The 25,610-nt window shown below is 43.1% G+C and overlaps 1 protein-coding gene and 1 pseudogene across 2 annotated transcripts in view; both read left to right on the top strand.

The window, feature by feature from the left end:
* The first annotated feature begins 210 nt into the window (after nucleotides 1-210).
* The window catches only part of IKBKB (inhibitor of nuclear factor kappa B kinase subunit beta), a 44,958-nt gene continuing 19,558 nt past the window's right edge, over nucleotides 211-25,610 (top strand). Inside the window, exons 1-11 of one of the 2 annotated variants that reach the window (XM_061592394.1) lie at nucleotides 211-432; nucleotides 4,686-4,780; nucleotides 5,822-5,939; nucleotides 7,730-7,799; nucleotides 8,459-8,547; nucleotides 9,290-9,379; nucleotides 10,025-10,149; nucleotides 15,422-15,529; nucleotides 16,074-16,203; nucleotides 20,273-20,467; nucleotides 20,982-21,096. In XM_061592394.1, the coding sequence (XP_061448378.1) occupies nucleotides 316-432; nucleotides 4,686-4,780; nucleotides 5,822-5,939; nucleotides 7,730-7,799; nucleotides 8,459-8,547; nucleotides 9,290-9,379; nucleotides 10,025-10,149; nucleotides 15,422-15,529; nucleotides 16,074-16,203; nucleotides 20,273-20,467; nucleotides 20,982-21,096 (1,252 nt within the window). In that variant the 5' untranslated portion in view covers nucleotides 211-315. The remainder of the gene's footprint in view (nucleotides 433-4,685; nucleotides 4,781-5,821; nucleotides 5,940-7,729; nucleotides 7,800-8,458; nucleotides 8,548-9,289; nucleotides 9,380-10,024; nucleotides 10,150-15,421; nucleotides 15,530-16,073; nucleotides 16,204-20,272; nucleotides 20,468-20,981; nucleotides 21,097-25,610) is intronic. The other variant, XM_061592393.1, reaches the window with a different exon arrangement.
* On the top strand, nucleotides 11,866-13,267 carry LOC133368313 (transient receptor potential cation channel subfamily M member 3-like; annotated as a pseudogene).

Below are 25,610 nucleotides of genomic sequence, written 5' to 3'. Positions count from 1 at the left end.
TAAGGCTCAGATGGCTACAATCCCAATTTCTCTGCGTCAGAGACAGAACACTTTGTACATGCTAAGAGGCACTTCTCGCGTGGGACGAGCTGATCTCAGACTGCAAATACAGGCCCGAAGCCTGCCATTCCAGAACAGTTCTCCTCAATAATAAAGTTGTTGTTGTTTTATTGAAAGCTGCCCCTTTAAGAGCCGGCCTACTGGGCCCTCCGCCGAGCTTTTCCTCCTTCCTTCTCTGTATACGGAAGTAGCCGGGCCTGCTTTTGCTTAGTGCTCTCCTCACGGGAGTGGGGGATCCTCAGTCCTCCCCTCGCCATGGCACCTCCGCCTGCTCCCGCACCTCTCCAACCCATGACCAGCTGCGGCCCGTGGGAAATGCGGGAGCGCCTCGGCACCGGAGGTTTCGGCAACGTTATCCGCTGGCAAAACAAGGTGAGGCTGACAGGACGAGCAGAGACCGCCCAGCAAGTTCAAGCTGACTAAACCTCACGCCCTCGGAGGCCCTGACGGAAAAATTGGCGGGAAGGAGGGAGGGGGTGGAAGCAGCGGGGTCTTTTTCCCTCTCGCGCGCGCCCCGTGGTGGATTGGGGGGCAAACGGGCGGGAGAGCGGGAGCGCGCGCCTGTGTGACGAAGGCTGTGGTGGCGACCTCGTGCGTTATCCGGTGTGGCGGTGGTCGCCTTGGTCATAGGCCCCCGATTCAAGCGAAGTCGTATTTCAGTTGCCATCGTTGTCTGGCATAAAAAGAGGACCCCATTTTGCTGAGAGCCTTTTACTTCTCGCTCCTCAGCAGCCAGGAATAAAAGTTTTTAAAGTAGCCACCGTCTTACTACTTATTTTATTTGTAAACCTTACATTCCCTTCCGACTGGGTTTCGGGGCTCCCAAGGGGCTTAGAGATCATATAGTCACACGCGCCATAGGCAAGATTAGAACTCTTGAAAAACACAAATCTGTCTTGTGGTATCTTATTAGAGCAAAAGCTTTTGTGGACTGCAGTGCGCTTCATCTGGACATGGGAAACAAGCGCAAGAAAAGTCATACCTCTAAGGTGGATTACCCATTAAAGAAGAATCAGCTTTTAGTCGGTCAGAGCAAAAACAAGGATTCTTGTGGCATCGTAAAGATTAGTGAAATTTATTGTAACGTGAACTTTCCAGTGCTGGAGCCCACTTTTCAAGTATATTATTATCCTTAGTTTACGTCATATAAGGAAAGCTGAAGGGCCCAATACTGTAAACTCTGGGCCAAATGATAGGTGATGTTTGCATTGAAGGCTCAGAGTTTTTAATATGCAAATTGGATCGGGTTTTTTGGGGGGGGAGGGGAAGTGATAATGATATGAAAGCAGGCCTGGTGGGAGAAGCTTAACCCTCTATTAGCCTGTAAAATCAGTCTTTTGAAGCTAGTGCTAACAAGAGAGACCCCCCATACAAATACCATCTTCAGAGGAGGGTTTTTCCTCAGGACTGCAATGTTAGGGGGAATAAATTTCCCCACTGAGTGTGCTCTCATTGCTGATGCATTTTGCAACAGCTGCAACATAAGATAATATGGCAACCCCCCCCCCCCAGTTAGCTATTATTATTGTTTCCCATCATCACTCTCCTACAGGTAACACCTGATGCACAAAATCTTGTCACATTAACTGTGACCTGTGGGACTCTATCTAAGAGTAAATATTCTAAATCAAATGCATCAGACCTTCCTGGGATATTTTGAAGAATTGGGGTGATGAGATCAAATCGGGAGTCCCGATAAAAAGGACAAAATGAGCAACAGTTTCTACTACATCTCCCATATCACAGGAGCATAAGTGCTCTTGTACTAGCAGAGCACCTTGTTAAATCTGCCTTCTAGAAGCGCAGAAGGTAAACCATTGATACTTGGGAATTTACAAATTTGTCAATTTTTTTAGAAAATGCATGTTAGTTACAAAAAATGCATTTAATGTGTGTAGTTTGGCTGCAAGATAAGAGGAAATCTCCAAGGTGTGTAGGAATCAGTCAGTTATCAAGGGCCAAAATGTTTTGAGTTAAGAGACTATTCTTTGAGGGCAACAGAATTCTTTAAATTATTTCAGAATTAATCTCTTGAAAACGAGAATATTGAATCAAATGTTGGCCCTTCTTATCCTTGTATTTTTTCCTGTTTACTGAGGCCTACACATACACCTACTTTTTAAACAAGCTTTCATGGGCAAGAGCCCACTTCATCATGAGTGAGGTATAATCCTCAATTACTTCATGCATTTGATGAAATGGACTCTAGGTACTTGAAAGTGCCGCAAGACATTTGGTTCCTATTTATTTTTTTCTTGGCTCCTGCTCTTGGGCTTTTACAGCAGCCCTGTGAACACTCAGGAAGTAAATTTTTTCCTGGCATGGAGATAAGTAGTGTGTGTGTGTGTGGGGGGGGAATTTGGCCTGCTATATTTCTTGTTCCATCAGCTGTCTGATAGTACAACAGGGCTAGAAATCAAGGGATAACCCTCAGCAAGACTGCCCTTTCAACATAAAACAGCAATGTGGATCCTGAATGTTTATAATGCTCAGATTTTAGGAGCCATTTCACGTTGCAGCATTTCCACCTGTAAGAGATTTCCATACAGGATTTTTTTTTCAGGCAAGCTGCACATAGAGGGTTCATAAAAATAAAGGAAGCTGCCCGTTATTAAGTCAGATCACTAGTCTATCTTGCTTGGTATATATCTGAGTGGCAGGGACTCTCCAGGGTTTTCCCCCTCTACCTGCAGTTGCCAGGGATTGCACCTGGGTCACTCTGCATGCAAAACAAAACATGCTCCCCCACACATAATTATCAGTGTTGGTTCTACATATGGGGCTTTCTACAATATGTACAGGAGATGCAAACAAAGATGCTTAGAACACCTCTATTCTCCGACTATTAATGGTGAACCCCTACCCACATCATACAATGCTGTAGGCTTTGTTCTACCTGCTCTGTGCTATGTTCATTGTAACTTCAATAACTCCTCCGGCACTAACTTTTGAAACTTTTCATAAATTGGCCAACGACAGTTTCCTTTCTGACTCCTAGGCCTTATGCAAACATAAAAACTTTAATACAATGTTTAAATGTAGAGCCAGTGTGTTGTAGTGGTTAAGGTGTTGGACTACGACCTGGGAGACCAGGGTTCGGATCCCCACACAGCCATGAAGCTCACTGGGTGACCTTGGGCCAGTCACTGCCTCTCAGCCTCATGAAAACCCTATTCATAGGGTCGCCATAAGTCGGAATCAACTTGAAGACAGTCCATATTTGTTGTGGAGCAGAAGCACCCAAACACACTCAGCTGTGTTTATTATCTAGATGCAACTACACTGGTGTTCATGTGAATACATTCTTATGAACATAGAATCATCAAGTTGGAAGGGGCATATAAAGCCATCGAGCCCAACCTCTTGCTCAATGCAGGAATCCAAATTAAAGCATACTCGACAGGTGGTTGTCCAGCTGCCTCTTGAGTGTCTCCAGTGTTGGAAAGCCCAGCACCTCCCTAGGTCATTGGTTCCATTGTTGTACTGCTCTAACAGAATGTTTTTCTTGATGTTCAGCCAAAATCTGGCTTCCTGTAAGTTGAGTCTATTATTCCATGTCCTTCACTCTGGGACGATCGAGAAGAGATCCTGGTCCTCCTTTGTGTGGCAACTTTCAAGTAATTGAACATTGCTATCATAACTCCCCTCACTCTCCTCTTCTCCAGGCTAAACATGCCCAGTTCTTTCAGTCTCTCCTCTTAGGGCTTTGTTTCCAGGCCCCTGATCATCCTCGTTGCCCACCTCTGAACCTGTTCCAGTTTGTCTGCATCCTTCTTAAAAGTGTGGTGTCCAGAACTGGACACAGTACTCAAGATGAGGCCTCACCAATGCTGAATAGAGGGGAACCAGTACTTCATGCGATTTGGAAGCTGTACTTCTGTTAATGCAGCCTAAAATAGAATTTGCTTTTTTGCAGCCACATCACAATTTTGGCTTACATTCAGCTTGTGATCAACAATAATTCCAAGATCCTTCTCACACATAGCATTGGTGAGCCAAGTATCCCCCATCTTATAACTGAGCATTTGGTTTCTTTTTCCTAAGTGTAGAACTTTGCACTTATCCCTGTTAAATTTCATTCTGTTGCATTCAGCCCAATGCTCCAGTGTATCAAGATCCCTTTGAATTTTGTTTCTGTCTTCCACAGTATTAGCTATTCCTCCCAATTTTGTATCATCTGCAAATCTGATAAGTGTTCCCTGCACCTCCTCATCCAGGTCATTAATAAAAATGTTGAAAAGTTAAGAGTGTGCACTAGAGGCAAGTTGCATCTATTCTTGTTCAGAGATTTCTAGAGATGTGGGGAATGGAATGGAAAACTAAAAATTTAAAAGGCATTCTCCTGAAATCAAGACAGTAATTTATTTAAGAGTGATGGGTAACAGTAAATAGGGAAAGTTGGAACAACATGCATGTGCTGGGACTGGCCTTAGCTTCATGTGTGGGTGTTTGTATATATGTAGTGGAAAAAAGCTACTTGTACAATAATCCCAGTACAGTCTGCACTTGGTTTTCTCCTCACATTTCCATAAGACCTGCACTGGAATTTGTCTCATCTACAGTAACATTAAGAATCCCATCAGGCTTGCTGAGTTTGAAGGTCAGTGCACTTTTTTTTAAAACAGGAAACTGGGGAAGAAATTGCTATCAAACAGTGTCGTCAGGAGCTTAGCCCACGCAACAAAGAAAGGTGGTGTTTGGAAATCCAAATCATGAAACGGTGAGCAGTCCTGGAAAACATTCTTTCTATTAAATGCATTCAGTGTCAGGATTTTTATCCTGTTTGGTTTCAGAATTATTTTTTTAGCTTGCCCAATTTTGTAAGCTCAGGAGGCCAGGGCTGGGGGTCACAGCATTTAACCAGGTTAGGGCATGCTGTAACACGGGTGGGGAACCTCTAGCCCATGGGTCAAATTAGGCCCTGTGTAGGTCCCAGGTTGGCCTGCAAGGTCAGTTCCCCCAAACCACACCCCCTTGTATCACACTTGACATCATATGTGACATCAGGTGTGGGGCAAGTAGAGACATGGCAGCAAAGGAAGAATAGGGAGCCTTAAAATGCACTGCTAATTGTTTCTTGGTAAGTGAGGTTTGCTATCAGTGCCACTTAGCTGTTCATTGGTGACAGCAAGCCCTAGTGAGATTGATCACATGCAGAGATCCAGGTTGGGAACTCCTTAGCGTAACTGATCTCTGCCCATAGTGGAGCTTCCTCCAAAGTGTTTAAAAGGTTCTGTGGTGGAGGTTCTCAAATCTTTTTCCCCATGGACCACTTGATAATTTCTGAGAGTCTTGGCGAGAACCACTTAATGATTGTTCTGCCTGTTGTAGCAATTGTAATGTGCTGTGCTAAATGCTGTATGTTCCATAGAATTCTTAGTGTAATACAATATAAGAAATAAGCAATAAAATACAATTAAAAATCAACATGGATATTTAATGCAATGGATGTGCCATCTCCCATCTTCAGCTACAAATCCATAGACATGCTGCGGACCTGAATGAAGCTCACTGACCACAGTTTGGGAACCCCTGTTCTAGGGCACACTGTCCACACGGTCGTGGGGCCCAACAAGATGAACTGAGTGTGCGCTGTAACTTATGCCCCAGAATCCTTTTCTGCACTTGATTTCATGGTGGATACTCAGAAATATCATAGAAAGACAGACCAATACAGAAAGTGTTTCCCCACAATAAAAAGTTAGAAAGCCATTTCTTTAAAGTAAAATTGTGGATGTTTTCTCTATTTTCTTTTCCTCAGTCTAAACCATCCCAACGTGGTGGCTGCCCGAGATGTCCCAGAAGGGATGCAAAATCTTGCACTTAATGACTTGCCGCTGCTGGCTATGGAGTACTGCCAGGGAGGAGATCTCAGAAGGGTGAGTTTGTGGTATATAGAGCTTTAGGGAGAAGTGGGAAGACTGGGGAATCTGATCAAGTTTAATCAAATTGTTCCGTTTTCTTGGATATAGTGATGGGCTCGTCCAAGTTTGTGGCACAAAGAGGGAAACTTAAGCCCGTTAGATAGCAGTTCATTAAAACGTTATCCTTGGAGAGATACTTATTATAAAGCATACATACAAGGCATCTACTGGCAGCAAGCTATAGTGTAATTTCAAAGCCCTTGACAGCAGTGGCAGAGTACTGCTGCTTATACTTCCTTCTCTTTCTCACTGTCTTTGTTGTTGATCACAAGCTGCATGTGAGCCAACAGTGCGATGTGACTGCAAAAAAGGCAAATGCTATTTTAGGCTGCATTAACAAGTATTATTTCCAAATCATGTGAAGTACTAGTTCCCATCTATTTGCACTGGTTAGGCCTCATCTTGAGTACTGAGTCCAGTTCTGGACACCGCACTTTATAAAGGATGCAGACAAACTGGAACAGGTTCAGAAGAGGCAGCAAGGATGATCAGGGGACTGGAAACAAAGTCCTATGAGTGAGACTGAAAGAACTGGGCATGTTTAGCTTTGAGAAGAGAAAACTGAGAGGACATATGACACTACTCTTCAAATACTTGAAAGGTTGTCACACAGAGGAGGGCTAGGATATCTTCTCGATCATCCCAGGAATAATGGGGTCAAGTTGCAGGAAAAACTTCCTAACTGTTAGAGCAGTACAGCAATGGAACCAGTTACTTAGGGAGGTGGTGGGCTCTCCAACACTGGAGGCATTTAGGAGGCAGCTGGATAGCTATCTGTGAGGTGTGCTTTAAGTTGGATTCCTGCATTGAGCAGGGGGTTGGACTCGGTGGCCTTATAAGCCCCTTCCAACTCTTCTATTCTATGATTCTCATTCAGGCCTGGATAGTGGAAAGACAGGTGGATAAGGCAATCTATGGCTATTACCCATGATGGCTATGTTTTACCTCCACTGTCAGAGGCATCTGACTATCAGTTGCTAAGGATCACAAGTGGTAAGAGAACTGTTGCACTCATGGCCTACTTGCACCTGTATAGGCACCTGGTTGGCCAGTGTGAGAACAGGATGCTGGACTAAATGGGCCTTTGTCCAGATCCAGCACAGCTCTTTTATGTTCTTACGTGTGTTCTGTTTAAATTCCTTCCTGCCCTCTTATTTCCAGAAAGGGTTGCTAGGGTTGTGTGCTTGATTTTTCCAGGAGGGCAGAGAAGTTGCAGGAAACAGAGTAGTGGACTGGATACCACAGGGCTGCTCTTACAGAAAAAGAGACAGAAGATGTTTGATAAATTTAAATCCTAAATGTCTAAACATATAGTCCTTTACTTATATCAGTTCAGAGTTTAGGTGGAAGGTAACATGATTTAAAGTTCCACTATATCAAAATATCTCTGCCTGTGGAAAGCTAGTTTGAAAAGTGTGTTCTAGCCTATTCTTCTCCCTGATGTGCTGTTTTTTTACATTCAAGACTTTTGTTAAAATGGAGGAGAATGCAGATATGTGGTCTGCTTTAAGAAATGGTGCAATCTCAGGAGGGCCTATCTACATGAGTTGGTACTGCCTATTTGGTGGACTAGTTCTAAACATTTGGGAATACAGCTGTTTAGCTGAAGGGTGAAACTACAGGAAGGTGTCTTGAAGGAGAAGCTACTTAGCTGTAAGCCAAATGTTAACAGTAAGTGAATGCCAACTACAGAAGCCGTCCAGAGACAGGGTGCCTTTCTCATGTCCTCTGTTCCGATCTTGCAGCATCTGAACCAACTTGAGAATTGCTGTGGCCTGCGTGAGAAGGCTATCCTCATCTTGTTGTCAGACATTGGTAAGTGACTAGAGGCAGCCCTGTATTGAGGTAAGGAGCCTTAGGCAGTGGGTGTTTGAGTGACATTAATGATATCACAGTGGGACGTAGATAGCTTTAAACCATGGGGCACATTTTGGTGGAAAGCTCTCATGTATGAGCCCACTGAAATGAACAGCAGTGTGCAAGAGCATTGTACTGCTCATGTACAACTTCTGTTAATTTCAGTAAGGTTATTGTGCTCCTGGGGTGTGTGGATGCCATTTGGATTTTCTATTTCGGGTGTTATCCCACCTTTCAATGCAGGGGCCTTTTGTTTTTTCCCTTGAGAAGAGGATGAGTTAGAAATTGGCATAGGGCAATCTCTGTGGGTGAAACAGGCCCTCAGGAGAAAATGTAAATGTGCTGTAGCACCTCAGAAGACTGGCTGACTAATTAGCATATGCCCCAGTTGTTAGGGTGCCACAGCTTGTGTTCTTGCTGCTATAAGCTAATTCTGCTTCGAAAGACAGACTCTGTCCAGTGAATCTGTCTGAGCTTCCTTTCCTCATTTCTGGTGCTTGTCACCTTTACAATCCTTGTGCTGCTTGGCCTTTCTGCTCTATCAACAGAATGTGCAAATTGATCTATTACTAGGGAAGATTTTGCTGATGACAATACATTTGTATTCTCTCTCTCAGCCTCTGCTCTCAGATACCTTCATGAGAACAGGATCATCCACAGAGACCTGAAACCAGAAAACATTGTCTTACAACAAGGAAAAGAACGGGTGATTGATGTTCTTCATCTAAGCTTCCTTACCTGCCATCACTAGTGCAGGATGCTGGAAAGAGTTGCACCCATCCCATCCAAAGTGTCATTTGGGAAGGATCAGTGGGTGGGCGTGGAATGTTCTTGTGCTAAGAAATGGACTGACCTGCCATATTTAGCCAGACAGGAAAAGACCAAATTGGCTGGAAATCTTAGTGATGTGGTGTTGCTTTTCTGTAATGTGACTTCTTGGTCTTCTTGGAATTTGTTGATGTGCAGACATCTTTTGTGGCACAACTACTATTTGTAGCACACCATGGTTTGGGTTAAGTGGGTTGTTTTATGGTGGGCTGTTGTAGGTTGGAGGATAGTCCTGCTTTGGGGCAACATGTTGGCTGCAAGGATTAGTATCTTTCATTTCTAAATTACTGATTCTGTTTTTGTGGGCCCTTCCCTCATCTTGATCACACTACTTATATTACTTTGTCAGTCCTCAAACTTTTCTCCTCATTGGTCATCCAAGCACAAGGGGAGAATGAATTAGAGATCACTCTGGGTCCAGAGCTCAACTCAGTGGGGACATCAAACATCCATGGGCAGCCACCCAAGCTTGCTAGGTGCAGGCCATCCAACTCCATGTTTGTGCTCTGTGTTTATCAGCTGTTCTTTCTTGGGGTTTTTTGCCACAGCTCTTGTGTTTTCTCCCCCTCCCCAAGCCCTCTCAGTATACTCACACAAGTGCCATCTCTGTTTTCTTTCAGTTAATACACAAGATAATTGATTTGGGGTATGCCAAAGATCTGGATCAAGGCAGCCTTTGCACTTCCTTTGTTGGGACATTACAATATCTGGTAAGGATTTGCTAGTGTGAATGGAGTGCAAGTGCCCAGGAGGGCACAACTGGGCCGGAGAAACAAAGGAAGCACATTAAGGCTGCCACAAATGGACAGAAACTGAGCTGTTAACAACCAGAAAAGCCAAAGGAAGCATTTCAAATCTGTTGCACAAATGTTGCCTTCCTGGGTCAGATCAAGCCATATGGCTCTGGGCTCTTACATGCTGGACATGGAATGATGGTCTTCCTATACTTTGTCAGTTCCATTTAGCTCCCATGGCTAATAGCCATTGACAGACCTCCTACGTGAACTTGTTTAATCACCATTGCTTTTTTTAACCATTGCCACATCCTGTAGTGAATTCTGTGACAAACTTATCTTGTGTCATGAGGTCCTTTCTTTCATCAGTCCTGAACCTACCAATATAAAAAATGTTTTTTCAAAATGTTGGCATAAGAAAGTGGAGGGAGGGGAACATCTCAAAAGCTCTGCCTTGATTCTAGTAAGTCTTGATTCCAGCGAGCTGGGGTGTGTGTTGACTTGTGTGTAAGATTACGCACACAACCTGGAGTAAATCCCACTGAACTCAATGGTGCTTGCTTCTGAGTAGACATGTATAGGATTATACTGTTAACCTTTTCCTGGGTCTCAATGTTTTAGGCCCCAGAGTTGCTGGAGGAGCAGAAATATACAGTGACAGTGGATTACTGGAGCTTTGGTACATTGGCATTTGAGTGTATAACAGGCTTCCGACCTTTTCTGCCTTCCTGGCAACTAGTGCAATGGTGAGTAACTTAAGATGGGGACTTAGATATGACTCCTATCACTTGAAATCTGAGAATAAGTTGGTTAATATTTTTCTTGGCAGAGAGGAGAGAAAATCAGTTAATGCTGACCTAGCTTCTCTATTGATTGAAGGTGATTTATAAGAAATAGATTAGAGTGTATATAGCTGTGCATAAAAACAGGAATATTTTAGGCCTAAGAGGTGAGCCTGGCTTTCCTCCACCTTCAAATGGTACTCATACCTTTCTTGGCAGCAAATGCTGATTTCTTCACCTGCAAAACTCATTTGGCAAGTTCTTGCACTCAATCCTCAAGAGACTATTGCTGTGTGTGACAATGACTGTGCTTGGATGTAACACGAAACTATGGCTTAGCATTACAAGAATGAGCCTCAGCGAACTTTGGGCTCTTGCACTCCCTCCCCTTCCCCTCTGATGCAGCCACAAAGAGGAATTTGGAAGCTTTTGCTTCTGTTTTGGATTCATCACAGCTTGCCTTATCATCTGATCCCAGGCAAATTGGTTAATTTTTACTGTGGCTTACTGAAATAAGCCATCTTTGTAAACTGTGGTTTGAAGTTGGCATGCTTCAACTAATCATAGTTAAGATTAACCAATTTGTCCGGATTTGGATGACACAGCAAGCTGTGGTTAACCAAACAAGGAAGCAAAAGCTTCTGAGTTCCTCTTCATGGCCGCACGGGGGTGGGAATGGTGGAAGCATGTAAGCCCAAGGCTCGGTGCAGTTATCATCATGCTAAAGTCTGAATCAGCTAGTGTGTCCTTTCCAGAACAAAGTGGCCCCTGCATGCTTTCCAACCGGTGGTGCTCTTCTATCTGACTATTGTGATGTACCACCAGTTATGTCGCATTGGTCTAAACCAGGAATGGGGGACCTGTGGTCTTCCAGATGTTGTTAGACTACAGCTCCCATTCTCCCTGGTCATGCTGGCTGGGGCTGATGGCAGTTGATGTTCCACAACATCTGGAGGGCTACAGGTTCCCTATCCCTGGTCTAGACTCTACTTATGTTTAGCCAGTGCTTCGCTTTTGGAATAAGGGAAGGAATAAATAGAAGAAAAATAAAGCTGAGAGGATTTGGATAGAGGCAGTACTTGCATTATGTGTTGGGTTATATCTATTCTTGCTACACTTGCTTCTTCCTTGTGTGAGGCTCTTGCAGTTTGATCCTGATACTTTCTGTATTCTCTTTCACATGTATAGAATTTATTTATTTATTTATTGTTTTATTTATATCCTGCCCTTCCTCCCAGCAGGAGCCCAGGGCAGCCAACAATAGCACACTTTAAAACATCATAAAAACAGACTTTAAAATACATTAAAACAAAAATATTTAAAAACATTTTTTTTAAAAAGCTTTCAGAACATCTTTTTTTTTTAAAAAAGGATTCACATTCATATGAACAACTTGATGCTTTAGATGTGTGGATATGCTAGTGTGGGCCTAAGTATTGTTGAGGGATATATATTTGGGATCTGCATAGCAATACTGCAGAGATAATGCTACTGCTTGCATTGTGCGGCCTTAAATGGAGTATTGTCCTTAGTTATCTGACAAAGTGGGCTCTAGACCACAAAAACTACTGCCATGTTAAATCTGTAAGTGCTTAGCATTGGAGCAGACATTTCCTGGAGAAAGGAAGATGAGGTCCCTGAACCCTTAGTTACTCTTTGCTCCCTTTCTCTGCCAAGAAGATGGGGAAGAAGTGGAGGAATCCTGGTGAGGCGGAGAAAGGCAGTTGTTCGGACCAGGAAGAACTTGGCAGGCGAAGGAGCAGTAGCACTAGGTGGAGGGAGGTTTGCAGAGTCTTGGAAGATTTTAAGTTCCAGGCAAGGCTCCACCAAACACTCTGGACTTCTGTCACAGCAGCCTCTGGCTCAGAAGTCATGGATAGAAAGAGAATTTTACAAAAGGGAATGTGTTCACATCATACCCAGCACCAATGACCCCCATGGGTGTTGCTGTGGACATTAATAGGTCAACATGTGGGACTTACTCCAAGCATCTCCATTATTCAGAAAGAAAAATGAAGTTGGCTTACTCAAAATGACATCCAGTCAGAGAAGTGGTCAATTAGCAAGCATACTCAGCTCAGTTCCACTGATGGCTTTCGGAACCATTGAGTTCTAAGGAGGAGGTCACTCGAATAAAGCCATGTATGTGCATGTGTCTTTTGACACAAAGCCTGGTCTTCTTCTGCACTTGATGACCAAGGAATGGCAGCTTGAACTACCCAAACTTCTCATCTCTCTGCATGGAGAGCCCCAGAATTTTGAACTTCAGCCAAAGCTCAGACAAGTCTTTGGAAAAGGCCTTGTTAAATCTGCCATGACAATTGGAGCATGGATATTTACTGGAGGAGTAAACACAGCAGACATTTGGCATGTTGGTGATGCACTGAAAGACCATGCATCAAAATCAAGAGGGAAGATCTGCACTATTGGAATAGCTGGGGAATTGTAGAAAACCAGGAGGATCTGATTGGCAAGGATGTGGTCCAGCCATACCAGACAATGTCCAATCCAATGAGTAAGCTGGCAGTACTCAGCAGTATGCACTCTCATTTTATTCTGGCCAACAATAGGACAACAGGAAAATAAGGTGCAGAAGTAAAACTTTGCAGACAGTTGGAAAAGCACGTCTCACTTCAGAAGATAAATACAAGGATTAGGCAAGGGGTCCCAGTGGTGGCTGTCATTGTGGAACGAGGACCTAATGTAATCGCTTTCATCCTGGAATATCTACATGACACTCCCACTGTTCCTGTTGTAGTGTGTGATGGCAGTGGCCAGGCATCTGACATCTTTGCTTTTGGTCACAAGTATTCAGAAGAAGGAGAACTCATCAATGAATCTCTAAGGGGCCAATTGCTTGTTACCACTCAGAAGACCTTCACCTATACTTGGACTCAGGCTCAGCATCTATTCATAATCCTAATGGAATGTATGAAGAAGAAGGAACTGATTACAGTGTTTCACATGGGATCAGGAGGACACCAGGATATTGACTTGGCCATCTTAACAGCTTTGCTAAAAGGAGCAAACTCATCTGCTCCAGATCAACTGAGTCTAGCATTAGCCTAGAACAGAGTAGATATCGCTCGCAGTCAGATTTTTATTCATGGGCAACAGGGGCTGGTGTGGCCCCTCGAACAAGCAATGTTGGATGCCCTTGTACTGGACAGTCAATTTTGTGAAATTGCTCATAGAGAATGGAGTAAGCATGCCCCGTTTTCTCACCATCTCCAGACTAGAGGAATTATACAATACGAGACATGGACCATCCAATACTTTGTATCATCTTGTCAGAGATGTCAAAAAGGGTAATCTACCTCCAGATTATAGGATAAATCTAACTTATATTGGCCTAGTGATTACCTGATGGGAGGAATTTATCACTGTAATTATACTTGAATCCTCTATCACATTTGGCCCTAAGAGACCCAAAGCACTGAAACTTCTGGGAATGGAGGAGGATGTCCCACTGCGGAGGTGAAGAAAAACAACCAAGAAGCAAGAAGAGGAAGTGGATATTGACCTTGATGTTCTTGAGATTAACCATTTCCCTTTTCCCTTTCATGAGTTGGTGGTGTGGGCTGTGCTGTGCTAATGAAGCACCAGAAGATGGCCCTCTTCTTCAGGCAACATGGAGAGCAAGCTGTGGCTAAGGCTTTAGTGGCCTGTATGATGTAGAGACCGAGTGTCGTGTAGTGGTTAAGATGCTAGACTACGACCTGGAAGACCAGGGTTCGAATCCCCACACAGCCATGAAGCTCACTGGGTGACCTTGGGCCAATCACTGCCTCTCAGCCTCAGAGGAAGGCAATGGTCAACCCTCTCTGAATACTGCTTACCATGAAAACCCTATTCATAGGGTTGCCATAAGTCAGGATAGACTTGAAGGCAGTCCATTTCCATTTCAAGCTCTGCAAAGCAATGGCCCACGAAGCCTCTGAGAATGACATGGTGGATGACATAGCTCAGGAGTTAAATCATAACCCAGGGTTGAATAATTAATGAATTCATATGTATTTGTTCTATTGATACTACATAGAAACCTGTTAGAATAGCCCCAATCCTTTTTAATACCGGTCTGTTAATAGTGAGACTACACAAGAAACCTTAGAGCACTTGTGCGTAGCTGTTTCCAGGCTAAGCCTATTTATTTGAAGGCTGCCATAGGCTCAGAGGGCAAGCAGGTAACAGTAGCAAGACAATTGCTAGCTGGGAGGTGGAAAACAACCTTACCCTCTCCAACCTTTTCTGCTGTACCCGCCTCTACTGAAGACTCTTTTTAATTTCAGCAGGCTTATTCATTGAATTCTGATTTCATCGTTTTAATTTCATTTCATTTTTAGTTCCACTGTATTGAGTCTCCTGCAAATTGCTGAGAGACAGCAGTAATTAAGTGATATATAAATTGTTGAAATAAAATACAAATTATAAAATAAATAGAAGGGGAGTCTATTTCAGGAGCCAGAGGGTTTGGCTAGCTAGCCCTACCCATGAAGAGCAAGAACTTTGCCACAACAGTAGCTGGTTTCCAGGGGAAAAGCTATTTATCTGGAGGGCACTGTTGGAGTTAGGTTGCTGCCAGTGAGCCAGCCCCAGTCATCCCTTTGGGTCAATCCTTTGAAGAGCGGGAGGGCAATCCTCCTGGGTAATTGGTTGTGGGTGAACTTGCTCCACTGTGAAAACCTGGAGCACCCAGAGGTGAGGGATGCGAGTTACCCTATCTTCCAAGCAAAAGGTGGAATGCTGTGGAGTTGTATCTGCATGCAGCTCACAGATACATATCCTGTGTGATTAGTGGGTGGCATTAGAGCTTGGTGGTGGTGGTGGTGGTAGTAGTATTGGCATCAAATCTCCTGCAGCCTATTACTGTAATGTCAGCGTCTTGTAGTAGGGCAGGGAGGACCAGCAAGTGGGTTGATAAACGAAGCATGCAGGTCTACTTGTTTGCCCTGATGTAGAAGAGAGGGATAGTGACTAGAGCTGAAGGTGGGTATGAAAGGCAGTGATTGGGATGGGTGAGACAGTCGTAGGTAAGTCAATCAACATCATATTTTGTCTGGTTTGCTGTGTAGGTGGGACCTATCATGTCTTTTGATTACTGATTTACTGTATTTATTATACTTTTATTGAATCTTTCTATGTATTAATTTGTTGTTCACTGCTTTTGGAGCCTTTTGGCTAAAAAGCAGTATATTAATAAACCGTAATAACCGTAATAATACCTTGATTCTCTTAGGCATGCAAAAGTCCGAAAGAAGAGTGAACTAGATATTGTTGTCTATGAAGATTTGTCAGGAGAAGTGAAATTTTCTAGCAAACTGCCATACCCCAACAATCTGAACAGGTAAGGAACTACTTACACATCAAGGAAAAGCTGGTTGCCTATTTACAGGCCAGCTGGGGCTTTCTCTGTATCCAGTTCTATAACCACAACCTCCAAATCCCATGGACGTGACAGTGAGTTATGCAAATCAGCTGCTGTTAATTATTTTTCTTTGCTTATTTTATGGCTGTTAAAACCTGGATTTGAGGAAAATATTTAGAGAAATCTGGCTTTTCCTTTTAGGCTTATTTGCATCATGGATGAAGGATGAGGCCAAAGGAAAAGGGGTTGGCTTGTTCATTGTAATTGTACTTTAGCCCTTCCTTCAAATGGCTCAGAGTGGTGCTCCCTGTGAGGCAGGTTAGGTGAGAGATAATGTTTAACCCAGTGAATAGAAGCCATGAGGAGACGTTAGCAACTGTACCGAATCCCCCATGTCTCCAAAAGATACACTTTTGTCAATCTTCACTGCAGAAATGAGGCTTAGAGAGGAGGTTTGATTAATTCCACCTGCTTCAATGTTTTCTTCATTGCAACTCTTCCTTTTTCATGCTTGTGTTCACAGTGTTTTGGCTGATCGACTGGAGAAATGGCTACAGCTTATGCTCAAATTGCATCCACGGCAGAGAGGCACTGACCCTGCATATGGCCCCAATGGCTGTTTCAAGGCTTTGGATGATATCCTGAATTTAAAAGTATGCTCTGTTAATAAGGAAGAAATAAAGAGGGGGTCAGCACATACCAACTTGCTGCTATTTATTTCCTTTCATTATGACTTCTTGCACCATATATTTTATTTATTTATTTTATTTTATTACATTTCTAGACCGCCCTATAGCAGAAAGCTCTCAGGGCGGTGTACAACAAATAAAATCACAATTAAAATATGAGCAAGTGTGAAAAATATAACATGATAAAAATCCGAAATAGAATTGCCATGAGTTTATAAATTAAAATCCATATTAGGTTTAAAATTAAATTTAAAATGTTTAAAAAGCCTGGGCGAAAAGGTAGGTTTTTACCTGGCGCCGAAAAGATAACAAAGAAGGCGCCAGGCGTATCTCGTCTGGGAGGGCATTCCATAGTTCGGGGGCCACCACCGAGAAGGCCCTAGATCTAGTTGTTGATCTCCGGGCCTCTTTATGAGTTGGGACCCGGAGAAGGGCCTTCGACGTCGAGCGTAGTGAACGGGTAGGTACATAGCGAGAGAGGCGTTCCACCAGGTATTGCGGTCCGATGCCGTTTAGGGCTTTATAGGTAAGAACCAACACTTTGAATCTGGCCCGGAAACATATCGGTAGCCAGTGCAGCTGCGCCAGGACAGGTGTTATATGGTCAAATTTCTTTGTCCCAGTGAGAACTCTGGCCGCAGCATTTTTCACTAGCTGAAGTTTCCGAACCGTCTTCACAGGTAGCCCCACGTAGAGTGCATTACAGTAGTCCAATCTAGAGGTTACCATAGCATGGATAACTGAGGCGAGATTCTCCCTGTCCAGATAGGGTCGTAGTTGGGCTACCAGCCGAAGCTGGTAGAATGCATTCCGTGCCACCGAGGCTACCTGAGCCTCAAGTGACAGGAGCGGATCTAATAAGACCCCCAAACTACGTACCTGCTCCTTTAGGGGGAGTGTAACTCTATCTAGGGCAGGTCGAACGTCAACCATCTGGGCAGAGGGCCCTCCCACCAACAGCATCTCAGTCTTGTTAGGATTGAGTTTCAGTTTATTAGCTCTCATCCAGCCCATTATCGCGGCCAGGCAGCGGTCTAGTACATCAACAGCCTCACCTGACGAAGATGAAAAGGAGTAGTAGAGCTGCGTATCATCAGCATATTGCTGGAAACGCACTCCAAAACTCCTGATGACCTCACCCAGCGGCTTCATATAGATATTGAAAAGCATGGGGGACAGAACTGAACCCTGTGGGACTCCATATTGGAGTACCCAGGGACTCAAGTAATGTTCCCCCAGCATCACCTTCTGGAGACGATTCCCGAGATAGGAGCAGAGCCACCGCCAAGCAGTGCCTCCCACTCCTAAATCCGTAAGTCGCTCCAGAAGGATACCATGGTCGATGGTATCAAACGCCGCTGAGAGATCAAGGAGAACCAACAGAGTTACACTCCCTCTGTCTTTCTCCCGACAGAGGTCATCATACAGGGCGACCAAGGCCGTTTCTGTACCAAACCCCGGCCGAAAGCCCGATAGAAATGGGTCCAGATAATCAGTTTCATCCAAGAGAGCCTGGAGTTGGCGAGCGACCACACGCTCTAGGACCTTGCCCAGGAATGGAACATTTGCTACCGGCCTATAGTTGTCCAAATTATCAGGGTCCAAGGAGGGTTTTTTTAGGAGCGGTCTCACCACCGCCTGTTTCAGGCAGGATGGGACCACTCCCTCTCGTAAAGAGGCATTAATCACCTCCTTGGCCCAGCCGGCTGTTCCATTCCTGCTAGCTTTTATTAGCCATGAGGGGCAAGGATCCAGAGCAGAAGTGGTCGCCCGCACCTGTCCAAGCACCTTGTCCACATCCTAATATAGGGAAAAATCTAAAGTGGCTTATTGGAGCAGTTGTTATACAGAAACTTCGCTTGGTGCAAAATGCAGCCACCAGGATGCAAATGGGGCCAGAGGTTCTGAACATCTGAAAACACTTTTGTGCCAGTTGTATTTCCAAGCCCAGTTCAAAATACTCCTGTTCAAAATTTAAGACACTAAATAGTTCGGTATAGGATTACCTGTAGGATCACTTGCACTCATATGCGCCTGCCCATAATCAAAGATCCATGGTTGAAGTCCTGCTTGTTTGTCAGCCGGTGAAAGAGATTAAGTAGGTGAGCACACAAGGCATAGCCTTCTCGATGGTGGCCCCACTATTATGGAACTCTCTTCTGCTTAACATTCCTTTGGACACTTTAATTTTGGCATTCAGGGAGGCTTTAAAAACTTGTCTTTTTACTGTTGGCCTTTCCTTAAGAACATTTTGGTGTTCTAATTCAGTATCCCACATGCATACATTTGTATGTATCAACTCAGTGCTTCAAACTCTACCTGAGGGCCTATTGTTTTATTTCTGTGTACATCACTTTGTGAGGGCTTGGCCCTGAAAAGTGACAGAATGATAGATAGATAGTATAATTATACAGTATAATTGCTCAAATAAATTACAATGTATGTGTATTCAGGTTAGAGATTGGAGAAATTTGATTCAGTTCACACTTAAAGCAGAATTTATCACATGCACACTTTCCAAAATAATAGAACAAAAATAATAATAATAATAATAATTTAATTTGTGGGTCGCCTATCTGGCCAATGGCCACTCTAGGCGACGTACAATTTAACAACAATACATTACATCATAATAAAATACATCATAAAATACAATATAACAATAAAACAGTTCCAGTACAGAGTAGTAGGCTATTGGTCGTAAAAATTTAACCCTCCCCGGAAGTCCCAAAGGCCTGTCTGAAGAGCCAGCTCTTCAAAGCTTGGCGGAATACATTCAGGGAAGGGGCATGTCGAAGGTCATACGGGAGGGAGTTCCAGAGAGTGGGGGCCACCACTGAAAATGCCCTCTCTCTTGTCCCCGCCAACCTAGCTGTTTTAGTTGGCGGGATTGAGAGAAGGTCCTGTGTGGCTGATCTTGTTGGGCGGCATGGTTGGTGGCGCTGGAGGCGCTCCATCAGATAAACTGGGCCGAGACCATATAGGGATTTAAAGGTTAATACCAACACCTTGAATTGGGCCCGGAAAAAATGCAGCCATCCTTTGAAATGCACATTTACCTGAATTTTTCAACCAAGCAATGTTTACAAAAATGCATATATTAGGGGAAATGTGCACAGAATGAATATATTGGTGAAAATAACATACAAAAATGCTTTATATTGAGAGAAATAGCTTGCAAAAATGTGTACGATAATCAAAACTGCATACAAAAATGTGCTTAGTGGGAGAGATTTGTACTAAAATAGTGAATAATTTTCATTAGTTTTTTTTTTAAATCGCAAATTGCTGCAGAAATGTGGAGAACAGAATTTTAGATTAGAATAATGAGAAACAGAGAACTGAAATTTACAGATCATTCCATCCTTATGTTTGTGTATTTCTGCAAGGTAATGCTATATGCACTCATTGTCACCAGTTAGCTTTTCCTTAACTTTGTAAACATTTTTAATGAAACTTGCATTACTGTATTCAGTATATTATCTTACAGAGTGATGTACTGAATAGGAGTCTTTTGGATTGTTTACTGTACAATACTTTGGGCAGAGATTTTCTTTGGAAAGGGGGATGGCAAATATTTAAATTTATATCTAAATGTGAAAACATTGTTAAAAGTCATTTCACAGCCCTGTTGAAGTAGATTTGAAATCTCCCCATAAGCCACTTAGTGTTCAAAAATTCATTTAGTTTTCTTGCTGCTACAGGGAGAGATAAGCAGAAGTTAGTCATGTAGAGTTATGTGTGGTGCCATGCTCCATGTGGCTGCAGCACCTCAGAATGCGCTTGAGAGGTGGCTTGTTTATGCCAAAAATTCCCTTTGCAAATGCTTACATGAGCAGAATCTGGGTTGCTTTGAGGCAAAATTTACGCCTGCCTATTATCCTTGGGTTCACTTTGGCAGCCAGTGGTTTTACTAATGTTGAGCTCTATCTGTTGCTTCATTTCTGGACAAATTCTTGAATTAGAGTGAGGTGGGATGTGTCATGTACCCAGTTTCAGTTTCACCCTGCTTGACAGGTTTTTCTTTTTGCAGCTGGTGCATATCCTAAACATGGTAACGGGGGTTGTACATGTGTATCCTCTGGCAGAGGAAGAAACCTTGCAGAGTGTGAAAGCCAAGATCCAGGCAGATACCTGCATCCCAGAGCAGGATCAGGAGCTGCTCCAGGAAGGGGGGTTGGCCCTATTTTCTGAGAAACCAGCCATTCAGTATCTGACTGACATAAAGGTGGGCCCAGTAACATTTTCACCCATTGGTACCAACTCAGCTCTGATTGCTTTTTAGGATACCTTCAGCCAGGGAGAATTTAGTCCTGTCCTTTAATTACAAAGCTGTGGAAGGAATTGCCATTGTTGTAAAGGGAAGGGAAGTTCAGATGGGGAGGGGGATCCCCTTTTTTGTGGGAGATGGTTTGATTGAGAGACAGTTTGAGAACGAAGGAAACATGAGAAATAGTGAAAGTTTGAGGGATGAGGAACAAAACATGAGTAGCTGTGAATGACCCAATGATTTTATCTTGTTATAGGGAAAATATGCTTTGTAATACATCTTACCTATTTCAAATAGGGCACTTGGGAAAATGATTTAGTGTGAGTCCTTTGGGGAACCGGCCATTAATATCCTATTGCTTTTGGCCACTCTATGAGTCCTTCAGATAGGGCACGATTGTAGATATAGCAAAGTAATCTGTCTTATCTGACAGGCCCTACTCTAGAGGATTTATGCTTGCTTTTCCTTGCAGCTAAATGATGCCACAGCTGCTGATACAGGCCTTTTTTTCCTGTTCGACAACCGAAAAGTCACCTACAAGCCTCAGATCTCCCCATGGTCTCATCTGGAAAGCATTAACAGTATCCGTAAGAACGCTTTCAGTGTTTTAGTGCTGCTGGGGAGGAAAAGGACAGTAAACCATTTCCAGGAGAATATATGTTAAGGAATATTTGCTGCCTGTGTGACTGAATGGAAAGATAGGTGTATCCTGTGCTTAAAAAAAAAAATCCAAATTCTACACTAAGAAACATTGCATTTTGTAACATGTACAAATTAAGCATAGAATCATAGAATCATAGAGTTGGAAGGGGCCTTGTAGGCCATCGAGTCCAACCCCCTGCTCACAGCAGGAAATCCACAGCTAGAGCATCTCCCGCAGATAGCTGTCCAGCCTCTGCTTGAAGACATCCAGCGAAGGGGATCCCACCACCTCCCTAGGCAGTCCGTTCCATTGCCAAACTGCCCTTACTGTCAAGAAGTTCCTTCTAATGTCCAATCTGAATCTACGCTCCTGCAACTTAAAACCATTAGATCTAGTCCTACCCTCTGGGGCAGCAGTGAAAAAATCTGTACCCTCCTCTGTGTGACAGCCCTTCAGGTACTTAAAGAATGTAATCATGTCACCCCTCAGCCTTCTCTTCACCAGACTGAACATGCCAAGTTCCTTCAACCTTTCCTCATAAGACTTGCTCTCCATACTGGCTATCATCCTTGTCGCCCTCTTCTGAACCCGCTCTAACTTGTCTATATCTTTCTTAAAATGAGGTGCCCAGAACTGAACGCAGTATTCCAGATGAGGCCTGACTAATGCAGAATATAGTGGGACTATTACTTCCCTCGACCTGGAAACTATAGCTCTGTTTATGCAGCGCAAAACCGCGTTTGCCTTTTTTGCCACAGCATCACCCTGCTGGGTCATGTTCAACTTGCGATCCACTACAATTCCAAGGTCCTTCTCACACGCACTACTGCTAAGCCGGGTATTTCCCATCCTGTACCCGTGCATTTTGTTTTTGTGGCCTAAATGCAGAATCCTGCATTTGTCTTTATTGAACGTCATTTTATTAATTTCAGCCCAATTTTCTAGTTTATCCAGGTCCCTTTGGATTTTATTCCTGTCTTCCATTGTGTTAGCTATCCCTCCCAGTTTCGTATCATCCGCAAACTTCATAAGGCTTCCCTCCACCCCATCATGTAAGTCATTGATAAAAATGTTGAAGAGTATCAGCCCCAGGACAGAACCCTGTGGCACTCCACTCGAAACCTCCTTCCAGTCCGAAGCACAGCCACCGACGACCACTCTTTGAGTACGGTTTTCCAACCAGTTGTGAATCCACCTGACAGTATTTCCATGTAGTCTGCATTTGACCAGTTTGCTAATCAAAAGGTCGTGGGGGACTTTGTCAAACGCTTTGCTGAAATCTAGATAGATGACATCTACAGCATTTCCACCATCTACTAAGCTAGTGACCTGATCAAAAAAAGAGATGAGATTATTTTGACAGGATTTTTTCTTGACAAACCCATGCTGGCTCCTACTAATCACAGCATTGTCATCTAGATAGTTGCCAATGGACTCTTTAATTATCCATTCTAATATCTTTCCCGGTATTGAAGTCAGACTGACCGGCCTGTAATTCCCCGGATCTTCTTTTTTACCCTTTTTAAAGAGCGGGACGACGTTTGCCCGTCTCCAATCCTCCGGCACCTCTCCCGTTCTCCATGATTTCTCAAAGATGATGGCAAGAGGTTCCGAGAGTACATCTGCAAGTTCCTTCAGTACTCTGGGATGCAGTTCATCAGGCCCTGGAGATTTGAACTCATTTAGGTTAACTAGGTATTTCCTGACTATCTCCTTATCAATCTCGAACTGCAATCCCGACCCCTTACTGAGATTGCTACCGATGCAAGGTTGCACACTGTTCCCTTTTTGGGAGAAAACAGAGGCAAAATAGGTGTTGAGCAGTTCTGCCTTTTCCTTGTTATCTGTCAACATTTTGCCATCCTCATTGAGCAGCAGTCCCACCATTTCCTTGGTCTTTCTCTTGCTTCGAACATATCTGAAAAACCCCTTTTTGTTGTTCCTCACTTCCCTCGCCAGCCTCAGCTCATTCTGGGTGTTAGCTTTCCTTACGCTATTCCTGCAAGCCTGAGCCGCTCGTCGGTACTCTTCCTTGGTGATGCGTCCTTCCTTCCATTCTTTATACATGCTCTTTTTTACTTTTACCTCCTCCACCAGTCTTCCGTGTAGCCACATTGGCTTTTTCCGATGTCTTCCGTTTTTCTTCCTCTTTGGAATTGTTTGCGATTGCGCTTTTTGTAATATATTTTGCATATTGTGTTATTTGCTGTATTTGTAAAAAGCTGCCCAATATCCCCATTCTCCAGGTTAAAATGTTAATACAATTAAAAACACAGTTTCATAAAATAACAGTTTCTGGCATAAAAACTTCCAGCATTACATAGGCTTGTATCCAGTGCTACGCCCACTCTGAGTAGACCTATTGAAATTAATAGATATGGCTCTGAGTAGAAGTTAGTTCTGAATGCATTATTATTGTTGTTGTTATTGTTATTATCTTCCTGTTGCTGCTAACCAAAAATAAGAAGCAGCCAGCTTATCTTATTTATTTTTATTGTTATTACATTTATATCCCACCTTTCCTCCAAGGAGCTCAAGGTGGCATGCCTGACCATTTTAATCTTACAACAACCCTGTAGGTACGTTAGGCTAAGAGACTGTGACTTGCCCAAGGTCTGACACTCTAGCCTTTATACCACACTGGCTCTTTTGAGTGGTTAATCATTATTATTAGCCAGCCAGCCAGACTTTGAGAAGCTATTAGCCAGCACTCTAAGAATTATTATTTCCAGTTGCTAACCACAGTGAATATTATTAATGTTAAATAATATTATTTTTCCCTAACTATTGCTGTTGGCAATCTGTCCCCTATATGATAGGATCTTTTAAAAAAAATATTTTTTTGAAAAAGCAAACTTTAAAGGTGGTTAGCATGGAGCTATCCACCTGAAATTTGGCAGGGGTAATTCCCTCTATAGGAGCTACCATGTCCCCAAATTTCACGTCCATGGTGTTGCCAGCCAATGCCTGCTTAATGCTGCCTACTCCGTCTAGTATCACAAATCTAATTTTTAAAAAATCCTCAAATTTGTTCAAAATCTTTTTTTTATAAATCTTTTTATTAGGTTTTTAATAAAAGTGAACAAACAGAAACAAAGGAACAGTACAATTACCAAGTTAGTTTACAGAATGTTAGGAGATTTATATTTTACTCTCGTAAACAATTCCGGTTAGTCATATATGATGCCTGCTTTCTCTCATATTACTTCATAATAACAGAAATCTAGTTTTGAGGGACTTCCGGGAAGGGTGACTTAGCCTGTGCCTGCTTTTGAGACGGGCTCCTGCCTCAAAAGAAGCTTATTCAGATATATCAGTCAGTTTTTTCTTTTTTTTTTTGACTGATTAAACTTCTCCCGGGTAGGGAGAAACGAAGAGATTAACCTCAAAGCCTATTTTTGTTGGGACGACCAGATCTCATTAATTTATGGGACGAGGTCCAGCCGACGAAGGTGGGACGGATTTTCAACAGCAAGCTCTATCTGTTAAAGCGAACGTTCATCTTATCTTCTAAGAGAGAACGCACTAACAGGCAAGCACCCTTCTTTCTATATTTTTCTTTTACTTGACTTAAATTGTTGCTGTTTAAAAGAGATTTGCCAGATTGATCAGTTTTTGACATCTCACTGGGGAGCCATAACTTCTCTCTGCTACGCACTAATTAATAGCTTATCTCTGTTTTTGTTGCAAAAAGCTGTCCTGGATTTGCATTCTAAAGATATACACAGAAGAGGGATTTCTATTCCAGATTTTTATTTTGAAAAATATTATACTGTTTTGAGACTACTCTCTTTTTGGTCTATTTTATTTTGACGAATCTGTTTCTTGACGATTGCCATTAATTGTTTCGATCCTGGGAACTGCATTTTGTTTACTTAACTATTGGAGAGATAAGGCTGTCTGCTCTGTTTATACTGTGATGTCACCAAGTTTGGAGTATTAACCCAATTGTTGCTGAAATAAGAAGTGGTTTTCCTATATTTTTCTTTTAAAATGGCAATTAAGAAAGTGGCTGAAAATCTGGAAATAACTATGTTTCAGAAAATAATGGATGAGATTGAGATAACGAAAATTGAATTGAGTAAAATGAAGCAGGAGATTAAAGATATAAGGGTCCCTGTGAGAGAGGTGACCCTGGAAGGGGTCCCTGTGAGAGAGGAGACCCCGGAGATTGGAACAGGGGTCCCTGTGAGAGAGGAGACCCTGGAGACTGGAATAGGGGTCCCTGTGAGAGAGGAGATCCCGGAGATTGGAACCAACGTGGAACAGGAACAAGATTTGGAGTCTATGGACTTTAGAAATAAAATCTATTGTTTGGAACTCAATGTTATCTCTGAAGAAATGAATGAAGATTCTAGAGATAAAGTTATCAATGGCATGGATAATCTTCTGGACTGGAATGATGTGATGGAGCCCAATATAGAGAAAATCTATGGAATTAACTGCAGCCATGTGACA

Source organism: Rhineura floridana, chromosome 12 (genome assembly GCF_030035675.1).
Source record: "Rhineura floridana isolate rRhiFlo1 chromosome 12, rRhiFlo1.hap2, whole genome shotgun sequence".
Classification (NCBI taxonomy): Eukaryota; Metazoa; Chordata; class Lepidosauria; order Squamata; family Rhineuridae; genus Rhineura; species Rhineura floridana.
This window is presented reverse-complemented; position numbering and strand designations above follow the sequence as displayed.